At 38.9% G+C, this 20,729-nt stretch overlaps 1 protein-coding gene across 1 annotated transcript in view; it reads left to right on the plus strand.

Moving 5' to 3' along the window:
- LOC121463017 (zinc finger protein 120-like) overlaps window positions 1-16,287 on the plus strand; it is a 28,328-nt gene extending 12,041 nt beyond the window's left edge. The window contains exons 3-5 of the mRNA XM_041675046.1: window positions 12,069-12,195; window positions 12,395-12,455; window positions 13,634-16,287. Of these exons, the coding sequence (XP_041530980.1) occupies window positions 12,069-12,195; window positions 12,395-12,455; window positions 13,634-14,561 (1,116 nt within the window). The 3' untranslated portion in view covers window positions 14,562-16,287. The remainder of the gene's footprint in view (window positions 1-12,068; window positions 12,196-12,394; window positions 12,456-13,633) is intronic.
- Window positions 16,288-20,729: the final 4,442 nt, after the last annotated feature.

Raw genomic sequence — 20,729 nt, forward strand, 5'->3', positions numbered from 1 at the left:
AAATGCCTTTCTTTCCTCTCATCTCTGTCCTTCCTTCATCTCTACTATCCCATTCCCTCAAGGTCTCCTCCCCATCCCCCTTTCCCCTCCTCTTCCCCTTCCACCCCCCCCCCCCATGCTCTTATTGCTGGTGGGAATGCAAACTTGTATAACCACTCTGGAAATTGCTATGTTAGTTTCTTGGGAATCAGTCTACCTCAGGGCCCAGCAATACCACTCTTGGGCATATACCCAAAAGATGCTCAATCATACTACAATGATATTTTTTCAACTATGTTCATAGCAGAATTATTTGTAATAGTCCGAACCTGGAAACAACCTAGATGCTCCTCAACTGAAGAATGGATAAAAAGCTGTGGCCCATTTACACATAGAGTACTCCTCAGAAGAAAAAGCAATGGCATCTTGAGATTTGCCTGCAAATGGATGGAGCTGAAAAAGAAACCCATCCTGAGTGAGGTAATACTCCCAGAAAGATGAACATGGTGTGTACTCACTCACAAGTGGGTACAATCTGTAAAGCAAAGGATATTGACCCTATAGTCCATAATCCTAGAGAAGCTAAGTAACAAGGTAAGTCCTAAGAAAAACATACAGAACCACCTGGAAAGGAGAAATAGGCAAGGTCACCTGGTGTTTGTTTTTATACAGTTGCTTCTTTCTATTTAAGCCGAAACCATCAAGTAGCCTCTCCTGCCCCATTCTTTTTCTTGGCAAATTTCTTACTACAATATAGTAGCTTTTTACTAAAAATTTGATATATTTTTACTTTGCCTACATGTATGTCTGTTTACTATTTGCGTTTCTGGTACCTGTGGAGGCCAATAGTAGATGTCAGATTCTCTGCAACTGGAAGTAAAGAGCTGTTATGTGGGTGCTGGGAATTAAATCCAGTTCCCCTAGAAAAGTAGCTAGTGCTAGTTGAGTCTTTGCTCCATTTCCTCAGTTTCTGCCCCTATCATAGGAACCCTGTTTGATTCTGTTTTTGTTTGACACCATAGCTGGTTTTTGTTTGTTTGGTGTTATTTTGTTGTTTGTTGTTGTTTTGTGTGTGTGTGTGCGTGTGGGCTCTTGAGTAGCCTAGACTGACCTGGAACCCATTGTGAAACCTTGAACTTTGTGATCATCCTTCTTTGTCTTAAGAAGTTCTGGGATTACAAGTGTGCATCACTACCACAGCTGTTACACATGTTGTTGGCAATGTGAACACAGGGCAAACACTCCCCTGACTAGGTGAGCTATATCCCCTACTGAAGCACTTTATTAGCAATTAGTGATTTACATATGTGGTTCATATACTGCTTCATTGGCTTCTATTAACCATACATTAGTATAATTTTATCTTTTCTCCAAAATGCGGACACACTATTCGTAATCTTCAAATTTGGGCTAGTGACTTATTGTGTTGAGATTTTATTCCTTAAATGACTGATGTTAACTGAAAGTCACAATGAATCAGGACAAAAGTGAGAATGGAAGTAGTAACTGAGCAGATATTAGCTGTTGCACACGTTTGCAATGAGTTGACCTTTGAAAGTAAACCCATTAAATGGATGAAAGTCATCCTTGCTCAGCAACGGCTCAGGGTTTAAATGTCTTAGAGACCAATTTGAATGACTTAGGTTGTAAGCCACTTGGCAGATAAGTCAGTGTCTCTTCAGTCACGTCCGATTTTCACATGGAGCACAGTAAACCTTCTACTTTGACAACATTTTCATTGAGTTCTCTGATTTCCGTGGCTAGACCTGTCCTTACTGATAATGGAATTAAGTTACAGTTGAGTGAATATTACAGGGTCTGAAATCATTGTTTTGAAAAAATAGTAAATATTTTACAAGTGGTGTCAACATTCTTACTCTCATATGTTGTGGTGTTTTATTCCTGTTTTAAATCTTAATGTAAGCCGGGTGGTGGTGGCGCACGCCTTTAATCCCAGCACTTGGGAGGCAGAGGCAGGAGAATCTCTGCTAGTTCCAGGACAGGCTCCAAAACCACAGAGAAACCCTGTCTCGAAAAACCAAAAAAAACAAAAAACAAAAAACAAACAAACTTAATTTAACAATGCTCAATGCTTACTTACAGCAAACTGTCACCTTTCTAATACTTACCTGTGTAATTTTTTTTAAAAAGAAAGGTGTTTTCTGTGTTTAAGAAGCATTCATTTATTTTATATTTGCTTTGGTGATATATCATGTGCAGTTGCTCATAACTGACTTAGGCTCCTAACTGACCAATATCATGTTGCAAACGTAAGTGTTCTTAATTCAGAGATCAATGTATTGGTTTGTTTCTTCCACATCTGCCACCCTATTAGCTGAGGAGCTCGCATTTGCCCTTATTTCCTCACCTGTGTCCTGCCTTTTTGTTTCCTCTTCTCCACTGCACAGGCTGCTTCTAGACTCACTGTGTTCACTTAGTGTTTGGGGAGCAAAGGGCTTATTTGACTAACAGGTCCAACTGATAGTTAATCATGCTTACAAGTGAGTCAGGAACTCAAGGCAGAAGCCTAGATGCAATAGCTGAACATGGGACCCTGGAGGAATGCTGCTTCCTGGCTTCTTCAGTTTCCTTTCTTTTTTCTTTACTTTTTTAAAAATTGAAAATAGATTTCTCTACAATATATTTTGATTATGATTTCCCTTTACTCAACTATTCTCATATCTTCCCCTCCCATTCAGTTCCACAGCCATTTTTTTTTCTCATTACAAAATAAAAACACATCAAAAAATTCTGTTTGCCTTCAAATGTATATATATATATGTGTGTGTGTGTGTGTGTGTGTGTGTGTGTGTATACATTATACATATATGTATACATAATATATGTATATCAATACCACCTGCCCAGGAATAGTACATCCCCACAGTGGGTTGGACCTTCTTTCATAAATCATTAATCAAGAAAATGCCCTGTAATGGGAGTTCCTCTTCCTAAGTAATTCTAGCTTGTGTCATGTTGAAGAAAAATCAGCCAGGACAAGGCCACCCTAGATTATTTAGTGAAACCATATCCGGAAATAAAATGAAGTAACATGACAAATAACTAATAAATAAGCCCTCATAAGTAGTTTATTTTTTAGCGTCACTCTGTTCTAATACTTTGGTCCTCTCCTCTGGAGTTTGGAAGCCTGCATCATGAAAGCACCTAGCTTTTTATTTTATTTTTTTGTTTTTTTCTAAAGTTTGACTTTTAACAATTGATGATTTTGTTGAAAGGTATAAAACAGGGAAGTTTTGCATGTGGGTAGCACTGACTCCATTTATTATACACCTTGCTCTTTATTCCCGAAGCAAATCTCAAAAGACACTTGAGGAGTGACACAGAAAGTTGTTCTCCAGCCCCTTCATGAACATTGCACCCCTACACATGTGTGTCTTCTTCTGCATACACATGCACAAAGATGAAAAATTCAAGATTAGATATAGTAAGAAGAAAAATTGCCACGCACCGCACCCCCATGTCTGCGCTCTATGCACTAGAACCCAGTTCGCGAGCTTCGGGCAAGGGGCTGGAGGTTGAAGACACAGACGCAGAGACAGTCCGACACACGCAGAGACAGACCGACACACGCAGAGACAGACCGACACATGGACCTCCAAACACTGGTTCAGAAAGCCCCTTTTATTAACACCATGTAGACTTAAATACACTGCAGTCAATGGCCAACAGGTGATAATCCCATCCTCTGATCCTCTAACTAGGCACAGCTTCTAGTAACTTTAATTAGAAGGTTCTAGCAGAGTAGAGCAGCTGAAAGCCAGGACTCATTAACACCAACATCCAGCTGAAGGCCAGGACTTAATTGGTCCCAACAAAAAATGTCTAGGAATTCATTAATATAACTGGTTTTTGTAGCTAGAGGTCAGGTTGAATTGTGGAACGTAATTGAGCTGATTCAAGTCTTAGAGAGGAAATAAGAATCAGAAAAGCCATCTAAATTAAAAAAGTTAGTAGGAATGATTAAGTGTAAGTTAGTGCAGACGTTAGTTAGAAGCAAGTCTATAGGATCCCAGAAGCTATCCCATCATTAGGGGACTGTGGGGCAGACGTTAGTTAGAAGCAAGGTCTGTAGGATCCCAGAAGCTATCCCATCATTAGGGGACTGTGGGGCAGACGTTAGTTAGAAGCAAGGTCTGTAGGATCCCAGAAGCTATCCCATCATTAGGGGACTGGAAGAACAAGAGTGCACCACTTGTCTTGTTATTCTAAACACAGGTGCTCAACGTTTGCATACACACATAAGCCACAATGCTTATTCCAGAGGAGAACTCTAGGTAATTAATTTTCTTCTAACATTTGATCCTATGGATCAAACTAGGTCTTCAGGCTTGGTTGTCAATGTTGCTATTAAATCTTCAGATATGTGTTGCCAATGTAATATCCATTGAGTTTATGAAATCAACATACTGCCATAGGAACAGCTATAGAGAGAAGGGAGGTAGAATGCAGGAATATAAAGGGAAGAATGGACCAAGGAGGGTTAAACAAGGATGCGGGAGTGGAGGTATGGTACAGGAGGTAGACGAGGAAGAGATAAATAAAACAAAAGAACTTTGGAAAGAGTAGAGAAACTGCCTCATGCTGTGTTGTAGCACAGTGGTTGTTTACTAGAACTTCTGTGAGGTTAAGCTGGGAGTCCACGGTGCATACTGGAAAAGGACTTCCGGATGAGTCGGTACGGATCAGAGTTGGAATTCCTCTATGTATCTCCAGCTGTCCTGAAACTCAAAATGTAGACCAGTATGGCCTCAAACTCAGAAATCTACCTGACCCTACCTCTTGGTTATTGAAATAAAATGTGTGTGCTTCCACATAAAACTTGTAATTTTATTATTTATTTACTTATGACCATTTGTATATGTTTGCCCATGTATGTGTGGAAAGATGTGAATGTGTGCCATGGTTTGGATGTAAAAGCAGAGAACAACACTCAGTGTTGGTCCATTCCCTTCACCATGTTGGAGACTTGGTATCTAGTTTACCGTCACATAAATATATAATAGGCTTGCTTGGTTTCTCCTGTCTTCCTCCTCTCTTGCTTAAAAGTGTTGTGTTATAGGCATGCACTTCTGCAACTGGCTTTATAATGCAGATGTGAGGGGCTGAAACCTCAGGTTCTTAGTTGCAAAGCTAGGACTTTATCTGCTAACTGATCTTCTCAGCCATGGAGTTTATTAAGTAGAGATTTGTAGACTGAGTGCATTTGGGGACACACTTTCTCACTTTCTAACAGTGTCTGACCTGGACCGTACTATGTAGTAGGTAGGCTGGGCCTGGAACTTACAGAGAGCCTCCTGCTTCTCCCTCTCCAATTGTGTGCCACTGAAACCACAACTGACTAAAAAGATACGTGCTGTGGGATAATGCTCTTGTACCATGTAAAGATTTGTCACTTGTATTGGTTTAATAAAATGCTAATTGGCCAGTAGCCAGGTTGGAAGTAGAGGAGGCAGGGGTGACTGGGCTAGGAGAATTCTGGGAAGAGGAAAGGCTCAGTTTGCAGTCACCAACTAGAAGCAGAGGAAACAAGACGAGAATGCCTCATTGATAAAAGGTACCAAGACACATAGCTAAGCATAGATAAAACTCATGAGTTAGTTTAAGATGTAGGTATTAAGCCTGAGCTAATAGGCCAACTAGTTTATAAGTAATATAAGCTTCTGTGTGTTTTCCTTGAGACTGAATGGCTGTGGGACCTGGCAGGACAGAAAATCCCATCTACAGATACATTTATCATGGATTTTGTATAGATTAGTAGAAAGAAAGGGCTTTGGAAAAGTGTGGTCTTGTGAAGGACAGCCACACTTAAACATTAAATATATATGAACACTTACTAAAGATATCATATATATAATTCAATATATTATATACTTTGAATCAAGGTTAACTGGGGTTCCAAATGAGATGCTGTCTCAAACCAGGAAAACAAATCAAAGTTATATACATCTTTTAAAAACCATTTAGTACTTTTTGAGATTGGCCTTTATTTGGATATGACCATGTCAACCAGCATCACCTAAAATTCTTGGATATCAGTCTGCCATTGCCTTCCTGTCGCTGGGTTTAATGACATTTGGTACCATGTTTGACAGTACTTACTTTGGAAATAATTGCATGGGCACCAGTGGCAGACACCTGAAATGACTTTAAGAGTTATTGTCCCACTTTTCCAATGCTCTATCTCTTGTATCTTATTCACTTTTGTTTTTCTTTTCCTGTGTGTGTGCGCGCGCGCGTGTGTTGATGTTTACCGTGTAGCACATGCTTAAAACTCACATGTATCATCCTGCCTCTGTGAAGTGCTGATACTAAAAGAATGCACTACCACACAGTTTGAAAGTTAAGTGTTATGGTGCCGGTTGTCTCTTCTCATGATTTTTGTTGTTGCCTTTTTCTTTCTTTCTCTCTCTCTCTCTCTCTCTCTCTCTCCCTTCCTTCCTCCCTCCCTCTCTCTCTCTCTCTCTTTCTTTCTTTCTGTCTCTATCTCTTTCTTTCTCTCTCTGTCTGTCTTTCTTTCTTTCTTTTTAACAAATCTACCTTCAGTCATTATTTTATGTGCATGGGTGTCTTTCCTGTATGCATTTTTGTACCCTATTCATGCCTGGGGCCCAGGGAGTCCAGAAGATGGTGTCTGAACTGGAGTTACAGATAGTAGTGAACTTTCTGTATGTACTGGGAAAAGAAGCTGGGTGCTCTCTAAGAATCTATAGTACTCTTAATTGTTTTTTTTTTTTATTGAGAAAAGGAAAAAAAAACAAGTTTCCACCTCCTCCCAGCCTCCCATTTCCCTCCCCCTCCTCCCCCCCTACGCCCCCTCCTCCCCCCCTACGCCCCATCCTCCCACCCTTCTCCCCCTCCCCCCACTCCTTTCCCCCTCCCTCTCCAGTCCAAAGAGCAGTCAGGGTTTTCTGCTCTGTGGTAAGACCTAGGACCTCCCACCTCCGTCCATATCTAGGAAGGTGAACATCCAAACTGGCTGGGCTCCCACAAAGCCAGCACATTAAGTAGGATCAACCCCCGTGCCATTGTCCTTTGCGTCTCATCAGCCCTCATAGTTCGCCATGTTCAGAGAGTCCAGTTTTATCCCATGCTTTTTCAGTCACAGTCCAGCTGGTCTTGGTGAGCTCTCAATAGATCAGCTCCACTGTCTCAGTGGGTGGGTGCATCCCTCGTGGTCCCAACTTCTTTGCTCATGTTCTCCCTCCTTCTGCTCCTCATTGGGACTTTGGGAGCTCAGTCCAGTGCTCCTGTGTGGGTCTCTGTCTCTATCTCCATCCATCACCAGATAAAGGTTCTATGATGATATGCAAGATATTCGTCAGTATTGCTCAAGGATAGGGTCATTTCAGGTTCCCTATTCTCAACTGCCCAAGGAACCAACTGGGGAACTCAGCTTGGGCACCTGGGAGCCCCTCTAGGGTCAGGTCTCTTGCCAACCCTAAAGTGGTTCCCTTAACTAAGAATTGTGGTTCCGTGCTCCCCTGTCCAACCTTCCTTTATCCCAATCCTCCTGCTTTCCCAAGGCCCGACCTCCTTCCCTTCTAACTTTTCTCTCCCCATCTTCCCTTACCCCCAACCCACCCCACCCCAAGATCCCAATTTTCTCCCCGGCAATTTTGTCTACTTCCCTTAGCCAAGAGGATAACTATATGTTTTTCCTTGGGTTCCCCTTCTTACTTAGCTTCTTTAGATTCACCTATTGTAGACTCCGTGACCCTTATTTATGGCTAGAAACCAATTATGAGTGAGTACATCCCATGTTCATCTTTTTGGGTCTGGGATACCTCACTCAGGATAGTGTTTTCTATTTCCATCCATTTGCATGCAAAATTCGAGAAGTCATTGTTTTTTACCGCTGAGTAGTATTCTAATGTGTAGATATTCCATACTTTCTTCATCCATTCTTCCATTGAAGGGCATGTAGGTTGTTTCCAGGTTCTGGCTATTACAAATAATACATTCCTGAGATGCAGGGCTGGTTCAACATACGAAAATCTATCAATGTAATCCAGCATATAAATAAACTGAAGGAAAATAACCATATGATCATCTCATTAGATGCTGAAAAAGCATTTGACAAAATTCAACATCCATTTATGTTAAAAGTCTTGGAGAGATTAGGGATACAAGGGTCATACCTAAATATAATAAAAGCTATATACAGCAAGCCGACAGCTAACATCAAATTAAACGGAGAGAAACTCAAAGCCATCCCGCTTAACTCAGGAACACGACAAGGATGTCCACTCTCTCCATACCTCTTCAATATAGTACTTGAAGTTCTAGCAATAGCAATAAGACAACATAATGGAATCAAGGGGATTCGAATTGGAAAGGAAGAAGTTAAACTTTCGTTATTCGCAGATGATATGATAGTGTACTTAAGCGACCCCCAAAACTCCACCAAAGAACTTTTACAGCTGATAAACAGCTTTAGTAATGTGGCAGGATACAAGATCAACTCCAAAAAATCAGTCTCCCTCTTATACACAAAGGATAGGGAAGCAGAGAGGGAAATCAGAGAAGCTTCACCATTCACGATAGCCACAAACAGCATTAAATATCTTGGGGTAAATCTAACCAAGGAAGTGAAAGATCTATTTGACAAGAACTTTAAGGCATTGAAGAAAGAAATTGAAGAGGATACCAAAAAATGGATGGATCTACCTTGCTCTTGGATTGGGAGGATCAACATAGTAAAAATGGCAATTCTACCTAAGGCAATTTATAGATTCAATGCAATCCCCATCAAGATCCCATCAAAATTCTTCACAGATCTGGAGAGGACAATAATCAACTTTATATGGAAAAACAAAAAACCCAGGATAGCTAAAACAATCCTATACAATAAAGGATCTTCTGGAGGCATTACCATCCCTGACTTCAAACTCTATTACAGAGCTACAGTAATGAAAACAGTGTGGTACTGGCATAAAAACAGAGAAGTCGACCAATGGAATCGTATAGAAGACCCGGATTTTAACCCACAAACCTATGAACACCTCATTTTTGATAAAGGAGCTAAAAGTATACAATGGAAGAAAGAAAGCATCTTCAACAAATGGTGCTGGCACAACTGGATGTCTACCTGTAGAAGAATGAAAATAGACCCACATCTTTCACCGTGCACAAAACTCAAGTCCAAATAGATTAAAGACCTCAATATCAGCCCGAACACACTGAAAAGGATAGAAGAGAAAGTGGGAAATACCCTACAACAGATGGGCACAGGAAATCGCTTCCTATGTATAACCCCAGAAGCACAGACATTAAGAGCAACATTGAATAAATGGGACCTACTAAAACTGAGAAGCTTCTGTAAAGCAAAGGACACTGTCACTAAGACACAAAGGCAACCTACTGACCGGGAGAAGATCTTCACCAACCCCGCAACAGACAAAGGTCTGATCTCCAAAATATATAGAGAACTCAAGAAACTAGACTTTAAAATGCTAATTAACCCAATTAAAAAATGGGGCACTGATCTGAACAGAGAATTCTCAACAGAAGAAGTTCAAATGGCCAAAAGACACTTAAGGTCATGCTCAACTTCCTTAGCAATCAGGGAAATGCAAATCAAAACAACTTTGAGATATCATCTTACACCTGTCAGAATGGCTAAAGTCAAAAACACCAACGATAACCTTTGCTGGAGAGGTTGTGGAGGAAGGGGTACCCTCATCCATTGCTGGTGGGAATGCAATCTTGTGCAACCACTATGGAAGTCAGTGTTTTGGTTTCTTAGGAAATTCAGGATCAACCTACCCCTGGACCCAGCAATACCACTCTTGGGAATATACCCAAGAAATGCCCTATCATATGACAAAAGCATTTGTTCAACTATGTTCATAGCAGTACTCTTAATTGTTAAGGAATTTTCTCATCTAAGTTTTCTGTTCTTGATTATGTTTCTTCTTCAAGGAAGCCTAGTTAAGCTCAGACACCTGATGCTCATTAAAAAGTAGAATTCTCTTTTACGTGAGAGAATTACCTTCAGGCAGGAATAATCTTTGAAATTGTTTATCCAGTACAATGTGGTCAGCCATTAAACTATATAAATACAATGAATAAAAACATACACAGCATGGAAACAACCTAGATATCCCTCACCTGAAGAATTGACAAAAATTGTGGTATATTTTACACAGTGGAGTATTACTCAGCTGTTAGAAAATGACAATATAAAACTTGCAGGCAGTGGATAAAACTAAAAAAACCTAATTCTGAGAGGGTTAACCCTGATGCAGAAAGACAAACATGGTATGTACTCACTAATAAGTGGAGATAATTGTTAAGTAAAGGGTAATCACTCTACAATCCACAGAGGCAAAGAGGCTAACAAGAGGGGCTCTAGAGGGATGCGTGAACTAAATTCATTTTCATCATGGAATGACCATAGGCCTATAGTAACCAGGACAGAATGTGGCTGATTATAAACCTCCCATATAGGATGATATATATGAGCACTTGACTATTATTGGTGTCTTTCTTTGTGGTGTTTATGGAGTCTTTAGTAGGAGGAATCTTTCTAGAAGAAGTTCCTTGCTGGGAATGTTATTTGAGTATCTATAACCTCACCCCACTTCCTGTTCTTTCTGTCTATTTTCTTGTTGAAATCCATCAACCAGATTCCTTCTCATTTTGTCATGGATTCAGCCATTATAGACTATATCCTTAAATAGCATGAGATACAGTGGATGGATACATGTTTCTTAACTAGCATGAGATACAGTGGATGGATACATGTTTCTAAAATAGCATGAGATACAGTGGATGGATACATGTTTCTTAAATAGCATCAGGTACAATTGCTTTTCCTTTCTAAGCCATTTGCTTGCCCTTGTTTTTTTAATTTCCTTATTTTATCATTCTTTTTTATCTTTTCTTTTTTTCTTTTTTTTTGACAAGGATTCTTGGTATAGCTCTGCTTTCCTGAAAATAGTTCTTGAAACCAGGCTGGCCTCAAACTTAGAGATCTGCCTAATTCTGCCTTCAGTTGTTGATATTAAAATTTTGGGCCAACACACCCTGGTTTTTCATTTTTATATTTTTGACTGATGGACCTATAAAGAAAGTTTTTTTTTTTACATGCAAAACTTGTGCTGTTGTGCTGAGATTTACCAAAATCTTGAATTTATACTTTGGCATAAGGTATCTTTTTTTCCTCCTTGGATGGCATAAACTTTTGTCAATTATTTCTGAAGGTCCCATGCCAATAGATTGCATGTGTGTGACACTCTTCCAACATTTTGTTATGTTTTAGATTTTTGTATAAATGTGAGGATTTTGCCTGTATGCATAGGTATGTACCACATGTGTGCCTGGTGCTTCTAGTATTCAGAAGGTGCTCTCAGAACGCCTGAACTCGGAATTATGGATATTGTGAGCTATGTAAGCACTGTTCAGTGAATCCATCTCCTCTACAAGATCATCAAATGCTCTTTACTGCTGAGTCATCCCTCCTGCCCTTATCTACATTTAAGATGCTCACATTTTCATCTGTGTATCCCTTAAGAGGTTAACTATATATTCCTTTTTAGTAAGATCTAATTAATATTACAATTTAGATTGTGACACTTCGGGTTTCTGGGAGATGAATACAGAACTAGAATGAATGCATAGCTCTTTATAGGAACTTCAGTACAACCCTCTTTTTGTTTCTTTGGTTGGTTAGTGTTTTGGGGGGTAGAGGGAGAGGTCCATTTATGTATCTCTGGATAATCTGAACTCATTTCATGTACCAGGCTGGCCTCCGACTGAATGACATTCACCTGCCTCTCAGTCTGAGTGCTAGGATTAAAGGCACGAGACAATACACCCATCTTGCCATTCCGTTTTTGCAGTTAGTAATTGTTCGTACAATTTCTCTGACATGTATTTAGTACTGTTGATTTGTTTGCCTGTCTCTGTATGTCTGTTAATAGTCATTTCTCTTGGGAGGGTAAAACATATTCAAAGGGCCAAGAAAGATCACGTGCGAACCTCCTTTTCAATTTCTTTCTAAAATGTACATTTTCATTGTGATCACCATCACTTTTTCTGATGTACACATGCATGGGACATTTTAGAGTGCAGTGACCTATGATGATGTGCATGTCAACTTCACTCAGGACGAGTGGGCTTTACTGGATCATTCCCAGAAGTGTCTCTATAAAGATGTGATGCTGGAGACCTACAGGAACCTCATCGCTATAGGTAAGAAGTGAATTTCCCTTCAACTTTTAAAATAAGGAAACTACTGATTCTGGGTTTTTGATGCTCTTCTCTAATTTGTATTGATAAAGGAGATGAATGTGGTGAGCAAGTCAGTCATAGTTTTTAGCTTCACTGGATATAGTAACTTGAATTTTGCCTAATTTCCAATAATAAACATTTTTCTGGTATTACATTTCAGGCTACAAAGAGGAAGACTACAATATTAAAATACATTGTCAAAGACCCAGAAGACATGGAAGGTAATTTTCATGTGCAAGGTAATATAAATGTCTCACACAAGATTTGTTTTGTTTTGGTTTAGTTTTCCCATGCAGTGTTTCTCTCTATAACATTCCTGGCTGTCCTGGAACTTGCTTTGTAGACCAGGAAGCCTTGACTTCAACAGAAGTAGAAGTTTCAAGGAAAATTAAGAGTGTAAATCAGCACAGCTTTAAGTGTATGTATGATTACTAAGTTCTCACAACAGCATTTACCTCAATGTCAGGGAGCTGATCTGCATTTGCAAGGCATTCGTCTAAGAAGGAAGACACAGTGCCTTAACAGATATCACCATTTTACTCGTAGCCTTTTGAGAGCTGGCCTGGAGAACTGTCCATCTGTTCAATTCTATACCACACAGGTATAGCAAAAGGAATACCTATTGATTGGGTGAAAAGTATTGTCTCAAATCTTCTAATACGAAAATACTCCATTAGTAATAAGCTAGTGTTACCAGTGTACTTGTGGTGAGTAGCCAAAGTTTAGTAATTGGGGCAGTTTATGAGAATTAAGAAGGTTGCTGTGGAGAAACCTCTAAACTGTACCATATCTCTATGAGGAAAAAAAGTTCAATGTGTGAATGTAATATGGAAACTTTCTATTTGTTCTTTGTTTTTATGATATATCAAGTGGCACTCTGAAAATAGGTAATGTATGTATAATTGATATAGAAAGAAGTAATGTCTCCCTGAATAATTACAAGGAGTAGTAGTAGTCCTCACTTTGAATATCCTTTCTGATTGTGATATAAGTTTAGCATTAATTGTTTTTCAAACCTCACTAGAAATATGTCAGCAATTCACACCAAGAAAAAGCCCTTTACGTACCAAGAATGTATAAATTCTTCTGTTTTTCTCAGTTCCCTTTGCAAATGTAGTGACTCATAGTACAGGAAAATGTTAAGAATGTAATCAGTGCGATTAACCTCTGAGTTCTTCCTGTTCTTTTCAGTTATATGAAAAGACTCAAGAACAATGATGCTATCAAATAGGCTGTGTACACAAAAGAGTCCATAGTGATACGGAAACCTATGAATGTAAACAACATGTGACTCCTCTTTGCCACTAGACCAAACTGTAACATTAATTCATACAGATAAAAGCATTCATCAGAGTAATGGACTTGTTATAGCATTTACTTGTGTCAATTATCTTCATAGGCATGAGAGAAGTCATACGGGAAAGAAAACCTATGAATGTGATCACTGTGGGAAAGCCTTCTCAAACCACGGTCATCTCCAAATACATAGAAGAACTCATACTGGAGAGAAACCTTATGAATGTAATCAATGTCGGAAAGTATTTTCTCACCACAGCAGTCTCCAGATACATAAAAGAAGCCATACTGGAGAGAAACCTTATGAATGTAATGAATGTGGGAAAGCCTTTGCACGTTACAGTTATGTACAAAGACATAAAAGGATTCACACTGGGGAGAAACCCTATGAATGTAATCAATGTGGTAAAGCCTTCTCACAAAAGAAAAACCTCCAAATACATAAAAAAACTCATACTGGAGAGAAACCCTATGAATGTAATCAATGTGGGAAAGCCTTTTTACGATATGGTGGTCTCCAAATACATAAAAGAACTCATACTGGAGAGAAACCTTATGAATGTAGTCACTGTAGGAAAGTCTTTTCATACCACAGTAGTCTCCAACTGCATAAAAGAACCCATACTGGAGAGAAACCCTATGAGTGCAATCAGTGTGGGAAAGCCTTTGCACGTTACAGTCATGTTCAAATACATAAAAGAATTCATACTGGAGAGAAGCCTTATGAATGCAGTGAATGTGGTAAAGCCTTTGCGTGTCACAGTAATCTCCAGATACATAGAAGAGCCCATACTGGAGAGAAACCCTATGAATGTATGCAGTGTGGTAAAGCATTTTCACAGCACAGTCATCTCCAAGTTCATAAAACAACTCATACTGGAGTGAAACCTCACGTATGTAATCAATGTGGGAAAGCGTTTGCACGTCTTGCTAATCTTCAAAGGCATAAAATAACTCATACCGGAGTAAAACACTATGAATGTACTCAATGTGAGAAATCCTGTCATAATGTATCTTCTCCAAGTTCATAAAAAATAAAACCACTTTTCCAGGAGAGAAACCTTTTGAATGTAATCAGTGTTGTATAGCCTTTACATGCTATAGTTATTTTTAAAGGCATGCAAGAATTCATAGTGGAGAGTCACTCTATGGATTTCATCACTGTTATGAAGTCTTTGCATTTCACCCTGGTCTTTAAATCCATGAAAGAGTTCATCCAAGAGTAAAAGTTGTAATGTATAATGAATTCGTTAAATCTTTCCTATATTACAATAGTCTTAGAAGACATGAAAGAACTGAGACTATAAGGAATCTATGCGTATAAAGGATTTCGTAAGATCTTTAGTCAATGAACTTATATTTAGTTATACAAGATTGTTGTGGAGAAAAATCAGATGTGTCAACATTCTGTTCAAGTATTGTGATAGCTATCTTTGTTGCATTTATAACCTCATGGACAAAACCCTGCAGATTTGTTTAGTAGGGAAAACCTTTTAGATATCATGCTTCTCTTCAATTACATGAAGTAAAACTTTATGGATAAGTACTAGTGGTTTTTTTTCTTCCTGTGATAAATCACAGTGTCTAAGGCTACTTGTAAAAGAACTTAATTTGCCTTACGGTTCCAGAGTGAATCAGGATCATCCCAAGAGAGACAAAGCAACAAGCGTTAGATATGACAGCTAAAGCAGGAAGCTCAGAGCTCACATTCTCAAAGCAAAGCATGGAATAGAGAGTGGGAACTGATATGGTGTCAGGATTGAAAATCTCAAAGCCTATCATGAGATTTCCTCTATGGGATGGCATTCTCTAAACTTTTCCAAATGATTCCAACAAGTATTGATTCACTGATTTGGAAGCCAATGTGCTTCCTTTCTGTTCTATGAAGGAATTTATGATAAAGAAAAATTCTGTAGGTAAGTCTTTAGATGCCTCAACATCTGGGTTATAGGAATGAATGTTTATCCAAGAAAAATAGTCATGAGTGAAAATGTTTAATGATTCATTTTACTTTTTATTTTGTGTTTTTGGATATATGCATGTGCTTGATAGTCCTCAAGAAGGGTAGACCCTGTAGTCCTCCTGGATTTCTAGCAGGAATTACAAGAAGTTGTCAAAACCTTAACCCTCTGAATATTTAAAAACTTTATATATCACCTTGATATTAGGTAATAGGGAAGAACTCAGACACAAGAAAAGCCTTGTTCAAGCAAACAATATAGTAAAGACCTTAGACACCCAGGCCAGCTTCAATGATCCTGGCTGAGATGGTTCAGCCTCAGACTATTCTAACCAGGACTGCAGACAAACCTTATGCTTTCCCATTGCTCGGCAGCTGAACAACAAATGTTATGGCCAACTCTCAATTTCCTCAGGGTCCCCTAAAGATGACAGCACCTCCTGGCAACAGGAAGCTGTCTAGAAAAAAACAATGCCCACATTCCCAAGAGATAGGGTTGGTGGTTTTTGGTCATTCAGCGGGTTATGGATGTTTGTCATCATTTGGGGGTGTTGGTTGCAAATTGTCATTGAGCATGGTAAAGAAAGAAGCTAAGCAAGGGAGGCTAGAGTCAAGAATCTCTTTTGGGAAAGAAAACAGGGGACATAGGAATGATAAGATGAAAAGGTAGATTGTTGAATTTAATTTAAAATAATAAACAACTATTAATTTCAAATATTTTATATTGGTATGGATTTTTGATTGGGAAAGAACAAGTATAGGACCAATTGTATGGCTGGGGCAGACTGAGGAGACACTGGCAGTGGCACTGGGATTTATCTCTATTGCATGTACTGGCTTCTTGGGATCCTATTCTCTCTGGATGTATATCTTGCTCAGCCTAGATGTAGTAGAGAGGGCCTTGGACTTTCCACAAAGCAAAGTGCCTTACTCTCTCTTAGGATTAAAGGGGGTGGGGTGGAAGAATGTGTAGAGGGAATGGGAAGAGGGGAGGAAGTGGGAATTTGGATTGGTATTTTTTTTAAAAAAAGAAATATTAAACAGTTTGTTCCTACAGAAAAACAAATATAAAGTCATTCTTGTTATACTATATATATGTTTCTATAAAACATTGTACTTATGCACCTCATTTAGCAATGTAATATAAATTTCTAGTCTTTAAAATCTATTTAGGATAATAAAGGAATACAAGTTAGTAGTTAGTCATCTATAACAATCAGAATTAGTCATGTTGGGTATGATTTCAAGGTCAAACAGATATATTTTAAATATATTGTCTTCAAAAATTTCAAAGACCTACAGAATATGTCATTTAAAATGTTTCAATAACATAAGGCTTTTCATGACAATGAGATCCGTCTGCTCCTGGCAACATGATTTTCATCAAAGAAGAGATGATACACATCAAAGAACATCCATATGGAATTTGCTTTTTTGTGGCAAAAAGTTAGCCACAGTGAAAAGAAACTCCCTTCCTTTGACTGCTGACAGTGTGCTGTCCAAGTTGAACAAACAGGATACAAAAGAAGACAGTTGGCAGACTTTGCCAAGACAAGCTGGGACAGTCCTGTAAAATTCCTGGTTCACAGAAAAGTCTGTCAGAATTCTAGGCCCGTATGCTGAAGATGAATGTTCCAACAGAGGACAAACTTGGGTGGCTGTCCAGGCAGCCAACTGTTTCTGTTATTTCTAGGAGTTTTGAAAGTTGCTTGCTCTGTACTTGCTGTTTACTCAGGTCTTTGACGGGGTTGAAGATTAGATAGTTAAAGTTTTCATTTGCTATGATAGAAAATGATTTAGGTATAAAACTCTTTTCTTACTAATATAGGAGAGACAATAGGGTATTTTCTTTGAAATTGCCAAATAGAAATTGAATAAGCTTTGTAAATGTAATTCTTACCTCATAATTGTTTTTATTGTGATAATTTTTCTGTGTTAAAGTTAAAACCTTTCCTTTTAATTAGAAAAAAAGAGGGGAATGTTGTAGAATAATCTCTCTATACACTGAAAATGTGTTACCCTGATTTGTTTAATAAACAGCCGAATGGCCAATAGCTAGGCAGAATTTCTGGGCAGGGAGAATGCTGGGGCAAAGAAGGGATAGATGCCAACAGATGCACAGCAAGCACCACAGGCAGTAACAGAGCAAAGGTAACCGAGTCACATAAAAGAATATACATTAAAATGTATGGGTTAATTTAAAATATAAGATTTAGTAAGAAATGAGCCTAAGCTATTGTCCAGACTATTATAATTAATAAATTTCAATGTCTTTGTGTCTTAGCGACAATGTCCTTTGCTTTACAGAAGCTTCTCAGTCTCAGGAGGTCCCATTTATTCAATAAGGTCCTTAATGTCTGTGCTGCTGGGGTTATATGTAGGAAGTGGTCTCCTGTGCCCATGTATTGTAGAGTACTTCCCACTTTCTCTTCTATCAGGTTCAGTGTGTTCAGCCTGATATTGAGGTCTTTAATCCATTTGGACTTGAGTTTTGTGCATGGTGATAGATATGGATCTATTTTCATTATTCTACAGATTGACATCCAGTTTGCCAGCACAATTTGTTGAAGATGCTCTCTTTTTTCCATTCTATACTTTTAGTTCCTTTATTGAAAATCAGGTGTTCATAGGTTTGTGGGTTAATGTCAGGGTCTTCTATTCAATTCCATTGGTCGACTTCTCTGTTTTTATGCCAATACCAAGCTGTTTTCAATACTGTAGCTCTGTAGTAGAGTTTGAAGTCAGGGATGGTAATGCCTCCAGAAGTTCCTTTATTGTATAAGATTGTTTTGGCTATCCTGGGTTTTTTTTTTGTTTTTCCATATAAAGTTGATTATTGTCTTCTCCAGATCTGTGAAGAATTTTGATGGGATTTTGATGGGGATTGCATTGAATCTATAGATTGCTTTTGGTAGAATTGCCATTTTTACTATGTTGATCCTCCTAATCCAGGAGCAAGGGAGATCCTTCCATTTTCTGGAGTCCTCTTCAATTTCTTTCTTCAAAGACGTAAAGTTCTTGTCAATTAGATCTTTCACATCCTTGGTCAGAGTTATCCCAAGATATTTTATGCTATTTGTGGCTATCGTGAAAGGTGATGCTTCTCTAATTTCCCTCTCTGTTTCCTTATCCTTAGTGTATAGGAAGGCCACTGATTTTTTGGAGTTGATCTTGTATCCTGCCACATTACTAAAGGTGTTTATCAGCTGTAGGAGTTCTTTGGTAGAGTTTTTGGGGTCGCTTATGTATACTATCATATCTTCTGCAAATAACGAGAGCTTAACTTCTTCTTTTCCGATACGAATCCCCTTGATCCCCTTATGTTGTCTTATTGCTATTGCTAGAACTTCAAGCACTACATTGAAGAGGTATGGAGAGAGTGGACATCCTTGTCGTGTTCCTGATTTTAGTGGGATGGCTTTGAGTTTTTCTCCATTTAATTTAATGTTAGCTGTCTGCTTGCTATAAATAGCTTTTATTATATTTAGGTATGACCCTTGTATCCCTAATCTCTCCAAGACTTTTATCATAAAGGGGTGTTGAATTTTGTCAAATGCTTTTTCAGCATCTAATGAAATGATCATATGGTTTTTTTCTTTCAGTTTATTTATATGGTGGATTACATTGATAGATTTTCGTATGTTGAACCAGCCCTGCATCTCTGGGATGAAGCCTACTTGATCATGATGGATAATTTTTGTAATGTGTTCTTGGATTCGGTTTGCCAGTATTTTATTGAGAATTTTTGCGTCGATATTCATGAATGAGATAGGCCTGTAATTCTCTTTCTTGGTTGGGTCTTTGTGTGGTTTTGGTATCAGGGTAACTGTAGCTTCATAAAAGGAATTTGGCAATGCCTCTTCTGTTTCTATATTGTGAAATACATTAATGAGTATAGGTATTAGCTCTTCTTGGAAGTTCTGGTAGAATTCTGCATTGAGACCATCCGGTCCTGGGCTTTTTTTTGGAAGGGAGATTTTTGATAACGGTTTCTAGTTCTTCGCGACTAAGAGGTCTATTTAGATTGTTCATCTGGTCTTGGTTTAGCTTTGGTATATGGTACTTATCTAAAAAAATGTCCATTTCTTTTGCATTTTCTAGTTTTGTGTCATACAGGCTTTTGTAGTAAAATTTAATGAGTCTCTGAATTTCCTCTGTGTCTGTGGTTATGTCTCCCTTTTCATTTCTGATCTTGTTAATTTGAATATTCTCTCTCCGCCGTTTAATTAGTTTGGATAGGGGTTTGTTGATCTTGTTGATTTTCTCCAGGAACCAACTGTTTGTTTCATTGATTCTTTGGACTGTTTTCTGTGTTTCTATTTTGTTGATTTCCGCCCTCAGTTTGATTATTTCCAGTCTTCTACTCCTCCTGGGCGCGTCTGCTTCTTTTTTTCTAAAGCTTTCAGGTGTGCTGTTAAGTCCCCAATGTATGCATTCTCCGTTTTCTTTAAGTGTCTCCTCATCAGGCGATGAAAGGAGACAGAGACAGAGACCCACATCGGAGCACTGGACATAAATCTCAAGGTCCAAATCAGGAGCAGAAGGAGAGAGAGCACGAGCAAGGAACTCAGGACCGCAAGGGGTGCACCCACACACTGAGACGATGGGGATGTTCTATTGGGAACTCACCAAGGCCAGCTGGCCTGGGTCTGAAAAAGCCTGGGATAAAACTGGACTCTCTGAACATAGCGGACAATGAGGACTACTGAGAACTCAAGAACAATGGCAATGGGTTTCTGATCCTACTGCACGTACTGGCTTTGTGGGAGCCTAGGCAGTTTGGATGCTCAACTTACTAGACCTGGATGGAGGTGGGTGTTCCTTGGACTTCCCACAGGGCAGGGAACCCTGATTGCTCTTCGGGCTGAGGAGGGGCGGGACTTAATTGGGGGCGGGGGAGGGAAATGGGAGGCGGTGGCGGGGAAGAGACAGAAATCTTTAATAAATTAATTAATTAAAAAAAAAGAAAGTGGTCAGAGAATAAAAAAAAATTGTGAAAAGCAAGTCCAGGGGTTTTGCCCCTTGAAATGCAAGGAGGAATGGTTGTGTCTGTCAGGCTTAGGTTCTCTAGAGTGGTTTTGTACGGGACAGGCTGCTCTACTGCTCACCTGCGTCAGTGAACTAGATACAAACAAATAGGCATAAATAAATGTATGAGAAAGCCTAATTGTTTAGAAGCAAGAAAACTTGCTAGTTAAATAACAAAATACTCAGACTCGCCATCTGTAAACTTCCTTGG

This window comes from Microtus oregoni, unplaced genomic scaffold (assembly GCF_018167655.1).
Source record: "Microtus oregoni isolate MIOR12 unplaced genomic scaffold, Mior012 000025F_ref0000491, whole genome shotgun sequence".
Classification (NCBI taxonomy): domain Eukaryota; kingdom Metazoa; phylum Chordata; class Mammalia; order Rodentia; family Cricetidae; genus Microtus; species Microtus oregoni.